This window comes from Periplaneta americana, chromosome 7 (assembly GCF_040183065.1).
Source record: "Periplaneta americana isolate PAMFEO1 chromosome 7, P.americana_PAMFEO1_priV1, whole genome shotgun sequence".
Classification (NCBI taxonomy): Eukaryota; Metazoa; Arthropoda; class Insecta; order Blattodea; family Blattidae; genus Periplaneta; species Periplaneta americana.
Window position 1 is genome coordinate 53,756,519 of NC_091123.1, and position 14,188 is coordinate 53,770,706.

General features: G+C 35.2%; 1 protein-coding gene across 1 annotated transcript in view; it reads left to right on the forward strand.

Annotated features, from left to right (window-relative positions):
- The window catches only part of LOC138703097 (UDP-glycosyltransferase UGT5-like), a 30,339-nt gene extending 16,390 nt beyond the window's left edge, over positions 1-13,949 (forward strand). Inside the window, exons 3-5 of the mRNA XM_069830682.1 lie at positions 2,745-2,970; positions 7,239-7,458; positions 11,043-13,949. Coding sequence (XP_069686783.1) covers positions 2,745-2,970; positions 7,239-7,458; positions 11,043-11,325 — 729 coding nt within the window. The 3' untranslated portion in view covers positions 11,326-13,949. The remainder of the gene's footprint in view (positions 1-2,744; positions 2,971-7,238; positions 7,459-11,042) is intronic.
- The last annotated feature ends 239 nt before the right edge of the window (positions 13,950-14,188 follow it).

Here is a 14,188-nt window from a genome sequence, read left to right on the forward strand (position 1 = left end):
TTAATTTCTAAAATACCGTTAAGCCTATACGTCTCTCAGAATATTAGTCTTTATGTTAAAAAAATGACTTATTGCAAGTTTATATTGTATCTGTATTCTGTGTATAAAATAAGAATTAATATAATATGTTCTGAATTTGTGAGATATAGTTTTCCAAGTCATATTTAAAAAAAAAACTGGGTATGATATAAGTGGGTGTACAGCGGTCAAGGGGTAAAAAAATCTTCCAATATAAATTAAATTATATATGTACATATTGTTTCGATTCTGAAACTGATCAGAAAGAGGAAAAGGAATCATATTTTCGTTGGGTTTTACTTTGTTCATAGTTTGATTTTTCTATTATTTTATTTGTATTTCTGGCGATGTGGAAGAGAAGGCCTAATGGCCTTAACTACACCAGAATAAATAAATAAAAAAATATATATAAATTAAAAAAAAACATTGAACGTCAGGCACATGATGACATGTTTTCTTTTCGGTGCCTGATTTACAACTGTTTTAAACTGAGTTAACGCTTGCAGGCATTTCGCTAAGGAGTTCATCAATTCATGTAAGTCACGTTAAGTAAAGATTAATCTTAGCTACTATTTAGATTATATTTTACGTTTGTCATCAAGTTAGCCAAAGACGTTGTAGTTATATATCTAGACACACAATTGGCGCTGGTATCGTGTACAAATTTGAAACCTCTCGCGCAGATTCGCGCAACGCCATGTTTTGGGAGCACGAATTATTGTTTCTATAAAGCTTTCGGAGTTTTCTTAGTGCATTTCCTCCTTCACTGTAATATAACTACACTTATTTACGTATTTTCTAACGTATAATATAACATAACAGAAGTAAATCTAAATATTGTAACTAAACATTGTTTTAAATATAAACGCCTTATATTGCTCATAAGTAGACTTATTAGTCTATTTCTATTTCTTATGACCGAATACATGGAATATTTTTACTTATGTTTTTTATATACGTTAGAAAATAAGCAAATAATTTATTTAAATTATATTACAAAGAGAAGGATGTCCGCTAAAAATATCTATATACCCAATGGTATTTTCCAAACACCTAACGCACTGTAATAATAATCCTCAGTGTTTTGAGAATCAGAAGTGATATGACTCTTACACTGCAGACATGGATTGCAATTCCCTCATTCTTACATCATTCTCAATGACACAATATTGTCAAAATGTGATTGTATTCATTGCTGGCTTAGTTGTTAAATCATTAAGAAAAATATGGTGTAATAAATCTAAAGACTCAATTTATGGTACGTAGCCTACCAGCAGTAAACAAAATCTCTTTTATTTTTTTAACGAAAGAATAATGGGAGTCTTGTCATATCATCATCTGAGATTATAGGAATATGCGGCTGAAGTGAAAGAGCGATTATACAGATGTTAACAGTTCAATGGCATATTACCACCCACTCTTACATCGTGTGAAAACAATGTTGTCTAGAAGTAGAACACTTGTACAATCTTTCCACACTTATAAGTTATAGGAACATGTTTTATAAAATGGATCCCAGATTCCTCCCGAGAATCATATTTTAAACTTGTTAAACTGACCATAAAAGTACATAAAGAACTACTGACGTAGCTCAGTGGGCTAAGGACTGTCGGTCCGGAGTCGCGCTCGGTCGCGGGTTCGATTCCCGCTGATTTCCTGGTTGGGTTTTTTCTTGTATCCCCAACCGTAAGGTGAATGTCAGGTAATCTATGGCGGATTCTTGGCTTCGTCTCGCCAAACATCATCTCGTTATCATCAATACCATCGATGATAAATAGTCTAGTAGTTGTCACAGCGTCATTAAATAACCAAATAAAAGAAAGTACTACATAAAGAGCAGATGTTAGCACACAGCTTAAGGTTACCAGTACAACACGACTTTACATAAAAATGTTGTAAGACAATATTTAACGGAGTCAATAATAATAATAATAATAATAATAATAATAATAATAATAATAATAATAAATCAATAGGCAAGATGTTCTGTACATTAGGCCTGCGTTCTATTATATGACTAATTGACTAAATGCATGTGGCGTTTATTTCATACTACAGCTGTGATAATAAGCTATTGCACGGTAGACCTACTTATATTTCTAACTAAAACATTAGGTACGTGTTTCTATTTTACAGGTGTAAGCCTATATTATGTGATATGGAAGCGAATAAATAATAATTGTTCATTCCTCATCCACATCAAAGCAAACGTGTTTATAATGTAGGCCTAATGTAATGTCTTATACAGGCAGTATTTTGTTAATAATAGTTAATACTAATAATTTTCTTTTCATCTGAACTATTACTACAATATGCATTTGTATTTCTGTTCTCTCTATATGTTGTCAAATAACTATACAACATTTTTAGTTACGGTATCAAATTGTTACAGCTTTCTTTCGTTTCATGTCAAAATAAAGGTAACTAAGCTTGATTATGTCTTTAACGAGGTCGCTTTAAATGTTAATAAGATTTTTTTTTCATTTATCTATTCAGATTTATTTATAAGAGACGCCAAACATAGGTACATATTAAACATTCAGCATTGTATAGTGCAGCCGTCTGCTAGGCGGTGCTTCTCCCAAAGCATGGCGGCGGACGCAAGCTTCAATTTGTCCCTACTTTAAATTTCTGCGCAGCCTCGGCTGTAGGGGCTCGAAGTTAGCAAACACTTCAAAACTGGTAATAAGTTAAAATTACTGATCAATCTTTCCTGTAACCGGTAGGATCTGCAGGAGTTTCTTGACGGAGCATCGGAAGGAGTTATCTACTTCAGTCTGGGTTCCAATGTTAAAAGTGAGAAGATGTCATCCGAGAAGAGGCAGATATTTCTGGATGCCTTCTCAGAACTGCTATATTTAAGAGTGCTGTGGAAGTGGGAAGGTGATGAGTTACCAGGACAACCCAGAAACGTCAAGGTGGCGAAGTGGTTACCGCAACAGGATGTTCTAAGCACGAAAATACCGTATGTTGCCCTAGGATAACACAAATCACACATATCCATAATATTACTAGATTATTAATACTCGTATCTTCATAATATTAACAATTTCTGTTTTTTTCTCTCTCTTTTTCTGTTTTCCGGTTTCTTAAGCTAGTACGTACACCAGAGCTCTGCATCGGACATTTTCGCTCGAGCGCCAAGTAGTTCATAGCATAAGCCGATAGGTAACGCACATGCATGATGGGTAAAATTGTCGCGAGCGATAAATCCTCGAACGGTATAAGCCGAGCGTTAGACATTCGTTCTTGTTACAGTGATGAACTGTGTAGTAAAAATCATAGATGTTTATCAATTCAAAACTTTGCAGTGTTTAACTAACCTCTCCATAGTACAACTACAAAACTTGCTTTAAAATGTAATATAAATGTTGTAGGTAAATGCCCCCCCCCCCACATGCAGGAGTGATTTTGTTTTTGCCATATCTGATAGATGTTATTGGATGTACGGAGAACACAATCACGATAATGCAACAAATGTATCAAGTTTTCTAATAATAATAATAATAATAATAATAATAATAATAATAATAATAATAATAATAATCTCTAATAATTAGTGTATCAATCTTTGCGTCTGTAACAGTTGTGCAGCATGATTATTCGTTTTATTATATTTTCTGTGACGTTATCTCTGTACTAATATCGTTTTTAATCTACTGCTATATCAATAATATTTTGTAAAACGTTTTACATTGTCGCAGTATATAGGTGGAACACTATGTATGGACCTAACATGTTATATATGTGGTAAATCAAATATTGAATAATTATTAATTAGGAATAATAACTGTATATCGAAGTTTTTCACACTATTTTATTTATAACTTCATGTTACTGTTTTGATACGTTCCATCAGACGTTTGTCATAAACGCAGAAAATAATGCCTTATTTTTACCGTGTGAGCAAAACATATGTGTATCTTACCTGTCGCTTTCCATACAAGATAAAGCATGTTGGTGAGATGACCTTGTACTGTGCTTCTATTTATTACGAGCGTATCACGACCGATCTTATCTCACTCGAGCGTGTAACATTCGACCGAGTTGAAGCGAGCGATTTAACTCCAATGCAGCACTCTGACGTACACATAACCCATGCCAAAAATGGGACGCCACAACCCTTCGGACAAAGCTATAGAGACATGCCGTGACTCTACCGCTTGCGCCACCCAGGTCGGCATCTTTTCAATTCTTCCATTCTCAAACATTTCGAATGCCATGCAAATTCTTGATATTTTATGTTAACACCGATAAACAAAACGGCACGGCACATGTATCTTACCAAATTTGGACAATAACAGTAGTTCGTTGAGCGTATTATATAAAATTAAGAAAGTCACCAATCGTAATATACCAAGCATGCAAAACAAGAATGGTATTAATTGTTTGTGTAGAAGAGATCAGTACTTTAGACTGTCAGTTGACAAAATGCATTATTATTTAAATATTCATTTGCAAACGCAAATCACACACACAAACATACACATATACAACATTTCGGAATATAAAGTACATATGCTTTCACGTGTTAATTAACTAGGTTATCTTGTTGACTAGTTTCAGCCTGTTTGCTATCATCAGAACTGGGTGGTCTTCGCGCCTTCTGATTGCGTTTCCTGTGGGGGTGTGTTTTTGTAGTGTAATGTGGAGTCAAAAAGTGTGTGTTCTGAAATTGAGTTGTGTGTTGAGGATTTGATGCGGGTGCGTTTTGGTGTGTTTGTATATTTCGTATTCTTCTAGTGTTTTAGTTTGTGGTTTTTCTGTTGCATATGTAGAATTTCCATGTCTGTGTTTATGTTGCTGTAGGTGTGATTGGCATTTGTGATGTGTTTTGCAAATGTGGACGTGTTTTGTGATTTGGTTATGGCTGTGATGTGTTCTTTGTAACGTGTTTGAAATGATCTGCCTCTCTGTCCTACGTAGAAGTTGTTGCAGGTATTGCAGGTATTGCATTGGAGTTTGTATACGCTTTTGTGGTTGTATTCAACAATGTTTGATGGTTCGTCAGTCCACTTTGAGGTTTGTTGATATGAAAGGAAACAAATTGAGTCGGTGTCTGGTAAAGTTCGTGAGTAGCTCAGTCGGTAGAGCGTTGGTGCACTTAGGCAAAGGTCCCGGGTTCTATGCCCGGCTCCGCAACAATTTTTCCCTTGGAATTAGACTAATTGTAATAATAATAATAATAATAATAATAATAATAATCATAATAATAATAATAATAATAATAACAACAATAATAATAATGGTTTATTTTAACTGGCAGAGTTAAGGCCATTCGGCCTTTTCTTCTACGTTACTATAGGGGAGACTCGGCTAATTCCGCAATATTAAGAAGTAAGTCATATTTTTATCAAAATGTTTATTGAAAAATATTATCAAGGTATGTAGACATGGACGAAACCTTTCATTACCAAATGTGAAAAAGAGACCTATTAAAATGAAAATATATTTAGTTGTACATATATTACAGTTGAAAAAGAACTCGGGTAATACTGCAACAGTGCGGATAAATCCGTAATAGAACTTGGCTAATTCCGCAGTCGTAAACAATTATGAAATACATAATGAAAGTGACATAAATGGAACAATTTATATGTAACAATGCTCACTTTCTTCACAGCTGTGTAGCAAAACACGAAAAACAGCCAACTTCCGATGTTTCACTGTATTGCCGACAGAGGTGTCGACCAATATCCTTGACTATTTTCCTATAGCACTGCAGAGGACATGCCTCCTGTTGACAGCCTCTCAAAACTTACGTTCACGCTATTGTAAAGCCGCAGTAAAATTATGTATGCACTACTGCGGAATTACTCGTACTGCGGAATTACCCGAGTTTCCCCTATTACATCACGCTATTATATTAGATTACTTCACATAATGATTATGTATACGTTTTTGTAATTGTACATTTCTGGTGATGAGGAAAAGAAGGCCTAATGGCCTTAACTCCATCAGAGTAAATAAATAAATAAATAAATAAATGCTACAAATGAAGCTGAGTATGCTTGAGTTGATGTGATGGAAACTGAATCTTTCAGAGACCTTGTTCATCATACTCGGAAATCTAACAAAAGAGATCTTGGTCTCAAAGACGGAAACCACTGTCTTCGTTGCGTCAGTGAGATTGAAACCCTTGGCCACGTTTTGGGGGCCTGTCCTTTCAGCGAGGCACTGCGGAACTTTAGACATCACAGAATCAGGTCCATGATTGCCGAAGCATTGAGGGAGAAAGGTCTCACTGTACACGAAGAAGTCCATGGCATCTCTCAGGAGGGATCCTGTCGGCGAATTGACATGCTTGCCATTCCACCAGGCTCTACATCCGCCTACATTATAGACCCGACAGTCACGTTCGAGGCACAGGAACAACAGCCCGCTGAAGTCCACGCAGGAAAATGCAGAATTTATGAGCCCACAGTTCCATTCTATTTGGAGAAATATCACCTCACCTCCATTGAAGTAGTTGGGCTAATGGTTGGCGCTAGGGACACAATACCTCACCCTTTGTCAGTTTCTGCAAGAAGTTTCAGCTGAACAACGACTTCATTCGTGATGTTTCCCTTACTTCTATCAGAGGATCACTTGCCATTTTAAAATACCACCTGTACTTTGTTTCCTAAAAAGGAAGAACTTTTGTCTGGACGTCTAATCCGTTTGTTTATTATGTTTAGGCCTGTTATATATGCTATTATCCTTTCTTACTTAATTTCCCCCCCCTTTTTGCCCGTTCCCCACATTTCTCTTTTGTGGTCTGGTTTTTGTTTTCACTCTGTGTGTTATGCTTTGTCCAATGTGGCAGTCCCGTTATTGGGAAAGCTGAAAGAGTGTCTTTCTTATTATTATTAATCTAGTAAAACGCGCTCTTCTGTTTAACTTGCATTTCAGAAGCATCACCACTCACTAAAACCAACAACAAGCCTAAGTCAGCGAAAGTTATAGTTAATTTTAGTGAATGGGGTGAACTTCGTGAATATTACACAGAGAACATGAATTTCTCACCATTCTCAATTCCAGTGACATTATTTATGCCAGAGTGAAGGTACTGCTTGTTCGTTTATAACTAGTTACTTGGAATATTATTTTTCAGAATCTAAAAATCCGATCGATATTTATAGCAGTAATAGTTTTCGGGACAATGTTCAGCTTCTTGTTTCTTTATAGTTCACAGGCAAGTGATGAATGTACAAGTTTTCGTTTTTTGTTCTCACTTACAGGTCATCCAAATATCAAATTGTTTATATATCAAGGAGGTTTGCAAAGCACAGAAGAAGCAATTCGAGCTTGCGTTCCTGTCATAGGAATTCCAATCTTTGGGGATCAAAACAAAATTGTAAGAAATATGGCTGACTTTGGTGCAGGAGTATTCTTGGAATTCAATGATCTCAACAAAGAAATGACAGTAGATGCAATCAATGAAGTCATTTACAACACAACGTAAGTAAATGTACAAGGTATGGTGCTGTTTATAGAAATTTATAGCTATTTATTACTGTCATCATCATTATTTCCAGCGTAATTATAACAAGGATTAGAGATTTTAGATAGTCCATCTTAAGGCCTATGAGGACTTACATAATCATTGCATAAAAAAGAGGTAGACACAATAAACCTCAGGGTGCGATGCAAGGTCTCGTGTTCCCTCACAGCGTATTCCGAATCTCACCGGACCGGTGGACAACAATGACGTTACGCTGCAGCGAAATAGGAACAAAACTGCTGGAAGGATCGATGTCTGTCATGGCGACTGTATAAGTTGTTGTCTGTGCTACGCTAGCAAAATTTTGAGAAATTTCCGTACTGCCATCTCGTTCAAAGAAAAGAGAGCATAAACAATTTATTTCTTGAACCAGTAGTGATAACTGGTCCGTTGATATGTTCGCTCATAAGCCATTAACATATTGTTTTTACGTTGTGCTCATCACAAACAATACAGCAGAACACACCGCCATGACACAATAGTGCACGATGTCATTCGTCTGCTAATTCCCGTCCTATACAAGAACCAATAAGATTCACTGATGGCAGCTGATGGAGACTGCCACCACATCTGCAAGCTGGTGGCACCGGTGCGACACCGGTGGAGCATCAGTGACGCCATCGGTGAAATTCGGAACACCGTGACGCCATCAGATTGCTCAGCGCTGAAATTCGGAATACGCTCTCAGTAAAACAAAATGAGGGTGTCTTATGGTCCCAAGCACAGGTTTTCCCAAGAATTAATTTATATGTACTCTCTAGTTTTCCTTAAAAATTTAATTTCTGTTGTAACAAATCTTCTTTCTTCTTGTGTTCAAATTGCCCAAATTTCGCCAACATATGTTATAATTAGGGCTGCAAAAAGTAATGGTTGTAGGCTAAGCAGCATCGTACGTAGAACTCTGTGTTTACAAAATGCTTGTATGCACGCTCGACTGGTTACGGTAGAGGCTGTTTCTACATTCCGCTCCGAACGAATGAACTCATAATACAATTTACATTTACAGCATTACTTGTGTTTTAAATTAATTAACTCGGAACAAACATTACATTTACAAAAATATGATTCCTATCAATTAAGTCAAACACATTTTCGCCATGTTCTGAATTCAGTCGCCTTATTATCTGTTCTTTGTTGGATTTTTGTTTTGGCATTCTGATACAACCTCGGCTAGGGGGTTAGATACAGCTTACAGCAGTAAAATGTTTGGAAATATTCAACATTTGTTTCCGCCATTACTGTAGGCTATCTTGTACAATAATGAAAATTGGTATGTGTAAAACACTGCCCTTCTACTATATGAAAAAAAAAATATATATATATTTTTTTACGATTTAAAAAAATACACATTTTTTTTTTCAAAATTTAAAATGGTGGCAGTTCACTGTGCAAAGATGAAGCGTTTCCCTCAAAACTCATAAATTTGTTAACTTGCTCACGTTCTCTCTCTTTTATTTTATTTCTAAAACTCATGTTTACAATATCATGCTCTTTCAACTACATTCCTTAATAAATAATATTTTTTTTATTTGTGTTAGAAGAAAATACTGATATCTGACCATTTTTAAAAATGAATATATTTTTCATCAGGCAATCTATCAAAGGTAGAGATGTGATCTTGCATCATATAGTAGATATGACATACATAAAAAAAAAATCATCACAGAATGTGGGATAGTTTTTTAGTTATGTGGGAAACGCTTCATCACTGCACAGTGAACTGAATTTTGAAAAAAAAAATGTATTTTTTTTAATCGTAAAAAATATTTATTTTTTTCATAAAGGAAAAGAGAGTGTTTTACACATACTAAGTTTCATTATTGTACAAGATACAGTAATGGAGGGAAAAAATGTTGAATATTTCCAAAATTTTACTGCTGTAAGCTGTACCTAACCCCTTAAGCAGGTCTACTATTGAGAAGTGTCGAATGTCACTCTCTCTGCTCCTTACAGACAGTAGAGACACCTGGCAACGGGACGCATTTTGCAAACAATGTATATAGAAATTATTTACTACCCTGATACCAATACTTTTCTTCAGCCCTAGTTATAACTGGCATTGCAATTAAAAGTATCGTCATTTCCCATAACTATGGTCCTGGAACACAATTATGGTCCACGATACAACCATTTAAAAATATTGTAGAAGTAACATAGACCGTTCGTAGATAGCTGCAGTGACTTCACTTCAAACTACAGTACAGCAAAAATATAGGTAAACGAGATACTACGTTATGTAGTACACAATTTGAATTGTTGTATCGTGGACCATAGTTGTGTTCTAGGACCATAGTTATCAGAGGTCTGCATCGGAAGTTTTCGCTCGAGCGCCGAGTTGTTCATAGCATAATCCGATAGGTAGCGCACGTGCATGAGGGGTAAAATTGTCGCGAGCGATAAATCCTCGAACGGTGTAAGTCGAGCGTTAGACTTTCGTGCTTGTTACAGTGATGAACTGTGTAGTAACATTATAGACGTTTATCATTTCAAAACTTTGCTGTGTTTAACTAACCTCTCCATAGTACAACTACAAAACTTGCTTTAAAATGTAATATAATTGTTGTAGGAAACGATTTTTTTTCCCCACACAGGAGTGATTTTGTTTTTGCCACATCTGATAGATGTTATTGGATGTAAATGTAATTATTATAAACGGAGAACACAATCACAATAATGCAAGAACCGCATCAAGTGTTCTAGTAAAATAATAATAATAATAATAATAATAATCTCTAATAAATAGTATATCAATCTTTGCGTCTGTAACAGTTGTGCAGCATGATTATTCGTTTTGTTTTATTTTCTGTGACGTTATCTCTGTACTAATATTGTTATTAATCTCCTGCTATATGAATAATAATATTTTGTAAAACGTTTCTACATTGTCGCAGTATATAGGCGGAACACTATATATGGACCTATCATATTATATATGTGGTAAATGAAATATTGAATAACTATTAATTAGCAATAACTACATATCGAAGTTTTTCATACTATTTTATTTATAACTTCATGTTATTCTTTTGGTACGTTCCATTAGACTGTTCCACTAAACGTTTGTCATAAACGCAGAAAATAAAGCCTTACTTTTACCGTGTGAGCAAAACATATGTGTATCTTATCTATCGCCTTCCATACAAGATAAGACATGTCGGTGAGATGACCTTGTACTGCGCTTCTATTTATTACGAGCGTATCACGACCGATCTTACCTCACTCGAGGGTACGACATTCGACCGAGTTGAAGCGAGCGATTTAACTCCAATGCAGCATTCTGATAGTTATGGTTAATGACAGTACCTAATATTAGAATGGTCGATTGTTGAACTTTATTTGCTTCCAGAACTTGATTTAAAATCTCTAATACTTAGAAAAATCTGCAGCAAAATTTCAATGATCTAAATATTTGGCCCACAGTGAACATAAATGGTCTACAGTAGGTAATGTGAACGAAAGAAAATTATAAATCTGTTACCGTAATTCAGTACGAGTACGTTTATTTACAGAATTCTTATATGAGTTCATTTTACAATTGCAGATATAAAGAAAACATGAGAGAACTCAAGAATCGACTGAACGATGAATCTGATAACTCCTTGGACCGCGCAATATGGTGGATTGAGTACGTCATCAGGCACAAAGGAGCTCCTCACCTCCGCTCAGCAGCCCTGGACCTTACATGGTTCCAATTGCTTCTGCATGACGTCATCGTCTGCATTATTTTACTGGCTCTATTTATATTTTGCATTTCCTACCGTGTCATTACGCTTTTCATATGCCAAATGCGATATCGAATGTGTGTAAGATATAAGAAGGATTAAATAGAATCGGTTTTATACTGACGATTTAAACACAAAAAAGCAGCTCTGGAGTCATAAATTTAATAGTTTCTACATTATTTACTATATTTCGTTTGGCCTATAAAGTAATGTCATTGCTAGGAAACGAAATGCATTCCTTCTTTGTATACGATGTCTGTCTTCTTCTGTTTTCCTATTTATTTATCCAGTAACGAAAATGTTCATAATCATAGCCTATTTCCGTTATATCGCATCCTATGACCTATCCAAACGTTCTCCATCACTCATATTACAATATTCAGTTAATGTAGAGTGGATCAGGGGAAGATGGCTAACTTTTTCTTTGATTGAAAATTTTAAATACTGTTCATTTAATTTTGAATTTCATATTGAAATGTCAAAGTCTGGAGAGTATTTTGAAAATATATTTACAGTACAAAACAGAAAACATTAATTACCTTGTTTATTGATACAAGTATTCTTCTTGCCTGCACTGTAGTCATCTTTCCCCGATAGTCGGGTAAGATGGCAAATGCAATTAACACATTTACTGATATATGTATTTTACCGGAACTTGGTTTGATACATGTGTACATATATAACAAACTTGACTTAATCTAAAGCTCATGGACACTTTCTCACTCGTTTATCACTACTTAGCAACACAGTCATTGCACATATTTTATTTCCGAGTGCAAGACTCGTAAAATCATTTCTTGCACACAATGAATTCAATCCAGTATATTTTTTTTTTTGTCATTAGTCCTTTTTAGGCGGCGTTTAAGGGTACGGTAAGGAATCCCGTATGCTTGCGATGCTCTAAAACAGTTCATACCCTCTGTTATAACATGTTCCATTGCAAGTTGAAGACTGTCCTCAATCCACTGACCTCTATCAGAGGATCTTACGTAATGTTTACACATTCCCTGCAATAAAACAAAAAATAAAACTCTTGCAACAAATTGTCTTCTTACCCCGAAAAAAAGTGATCATCTTCCCCAAGTATCGGGGTAAGATGCCTAGTGCTGCGACGCAACCTAAGATGGCGGAGCAAGATCGTTGGTTGTTAACAATACAAATTCTAGAAGCTTTACTACAATATCCATTACAAACGTTTGACAGTTATTACGAATTGAAGGATGTATTAAAATTTTAACATACCTTTGCAATTATTTTATAGCAGAAAAATGAGCTGTTTCCTTGGTTTTCTTCTTCTCACAACAAAAACACGTGGCAAAATGAGTTAGCTTCCACTCTACAGACATTCAACTGTCTCAGTGCTCATGAAGACATGCGCGTGGCGTTATCTCTTGGAAGAATGTGAAACTACAAAGAAATAAGCATCTTCCCCCAATAGTCATCTCCCCCGATTCACTCTAATTGTAGTCAAATTCTCTTTTATTCATCCACGACTCTTAAATATATTTAAAAAATCGCATAAACAGGAAACTATCACCATCATCATTATTCACTACGAATTTAGATCTTTAATAATTCTGTTTCGACCTCCAGTTGAAAGTCGACTGCTAATCTTTTCAGTGGCCCATCTAATGTCCTTTTTCTTCAATACCGTATTAAGACATTATTTTGGGGTAGGTTATGTCTTTTTGTATAGAGTGAACATGGAGTTTGCAATTATGAAGACCTCAATTAACAAACATCCAAAGTCCAATATTTAACGAATTTGACCTTTTACCTGATATACGTTGTTTTTTGCATAGACTATCATCCTGTCAGAAAGAATATCCCTCGTTCGACTCTAAGCCTGTCTTTTTAATCATAAAAATATTTATTTCAAAACTCTTATATTCTGGTAAGCTACATCGTTTTTATGCTCTCCTGAAAACGTTACTTCAATGGACTTGGGATGTATGTCAATTCAAGTCATAATTTTTTCTGTAATTTATTATGTTTTCTAATAATGATTCAGTTTCTAATTATTTAAAATATCTTTAATTCTCCTGATGTCACCCTAGATAATACTGTATATGTAACAGGTAACTCATCGCTATGTAAAAATCGGCAGCACTTTGAAGAGAACAACCGCCAGGATCGCCACCGTCCGCCGTAAACGAACACGAGATGGCAGCACAGTCGCTAATGCAATTCAAATGGGAATTATGACGTGACTCGTTATGTAACAACTAGATGGCAGCGTAGTAAACCTGACAAAAGTTAACATCAAAACCTATAAGGCTGACCTATCTGATGATCTAGGATGTCACTCAGAACATACTCCGCAGTTTTCCTTCTGTTGTTCAATGTGAATATCTTTCTTTGTATAATTACAATCTACTGATTTGTATAGTATAATTTGTTTATCTGCATACAATAAATATTTTAACGTTAATGTGAAAAAAATTGAGAAAAATATCTTAAGTTATGTAGATGTAAATAATAACATCGTAGTTAATAGTAACTTCGCCATAGCCGGTCTCTAGCCCGGATGAGAAAGAAAGAGGATACATAACTATGTGTTCATTCATTCCTACAATTTTATAATTTTATTAAGCTTCAAGATCGCGTTCCAAACCTAACAAAAGATAATGAAGTGAAGGAGAAGTATTTATGACGAAAACATTTCTCTTTAAAAACGAAATACTGTAGATTCCCTTCACGTAATTTCCATTTAACCAACAAATATCCACTGTGATCATATAATTATCTCTAAATAATCGTAGAAGTCAATCAGCGTCATTATACCTACATAAATTAAATTATGAATAAGTAATAATTAACCTCACATTATTAATCAACAATATTCAAGAGACATGACATTGTTTCACTTGAAGTTTGGCAACATCCCTATTCGGCAAGGTTCGTGGCCTGCTGTTTGACGTGGTGGGAGGAAAGCTGGTGGAATGGAGTGAGTAAAGGCGTTAAC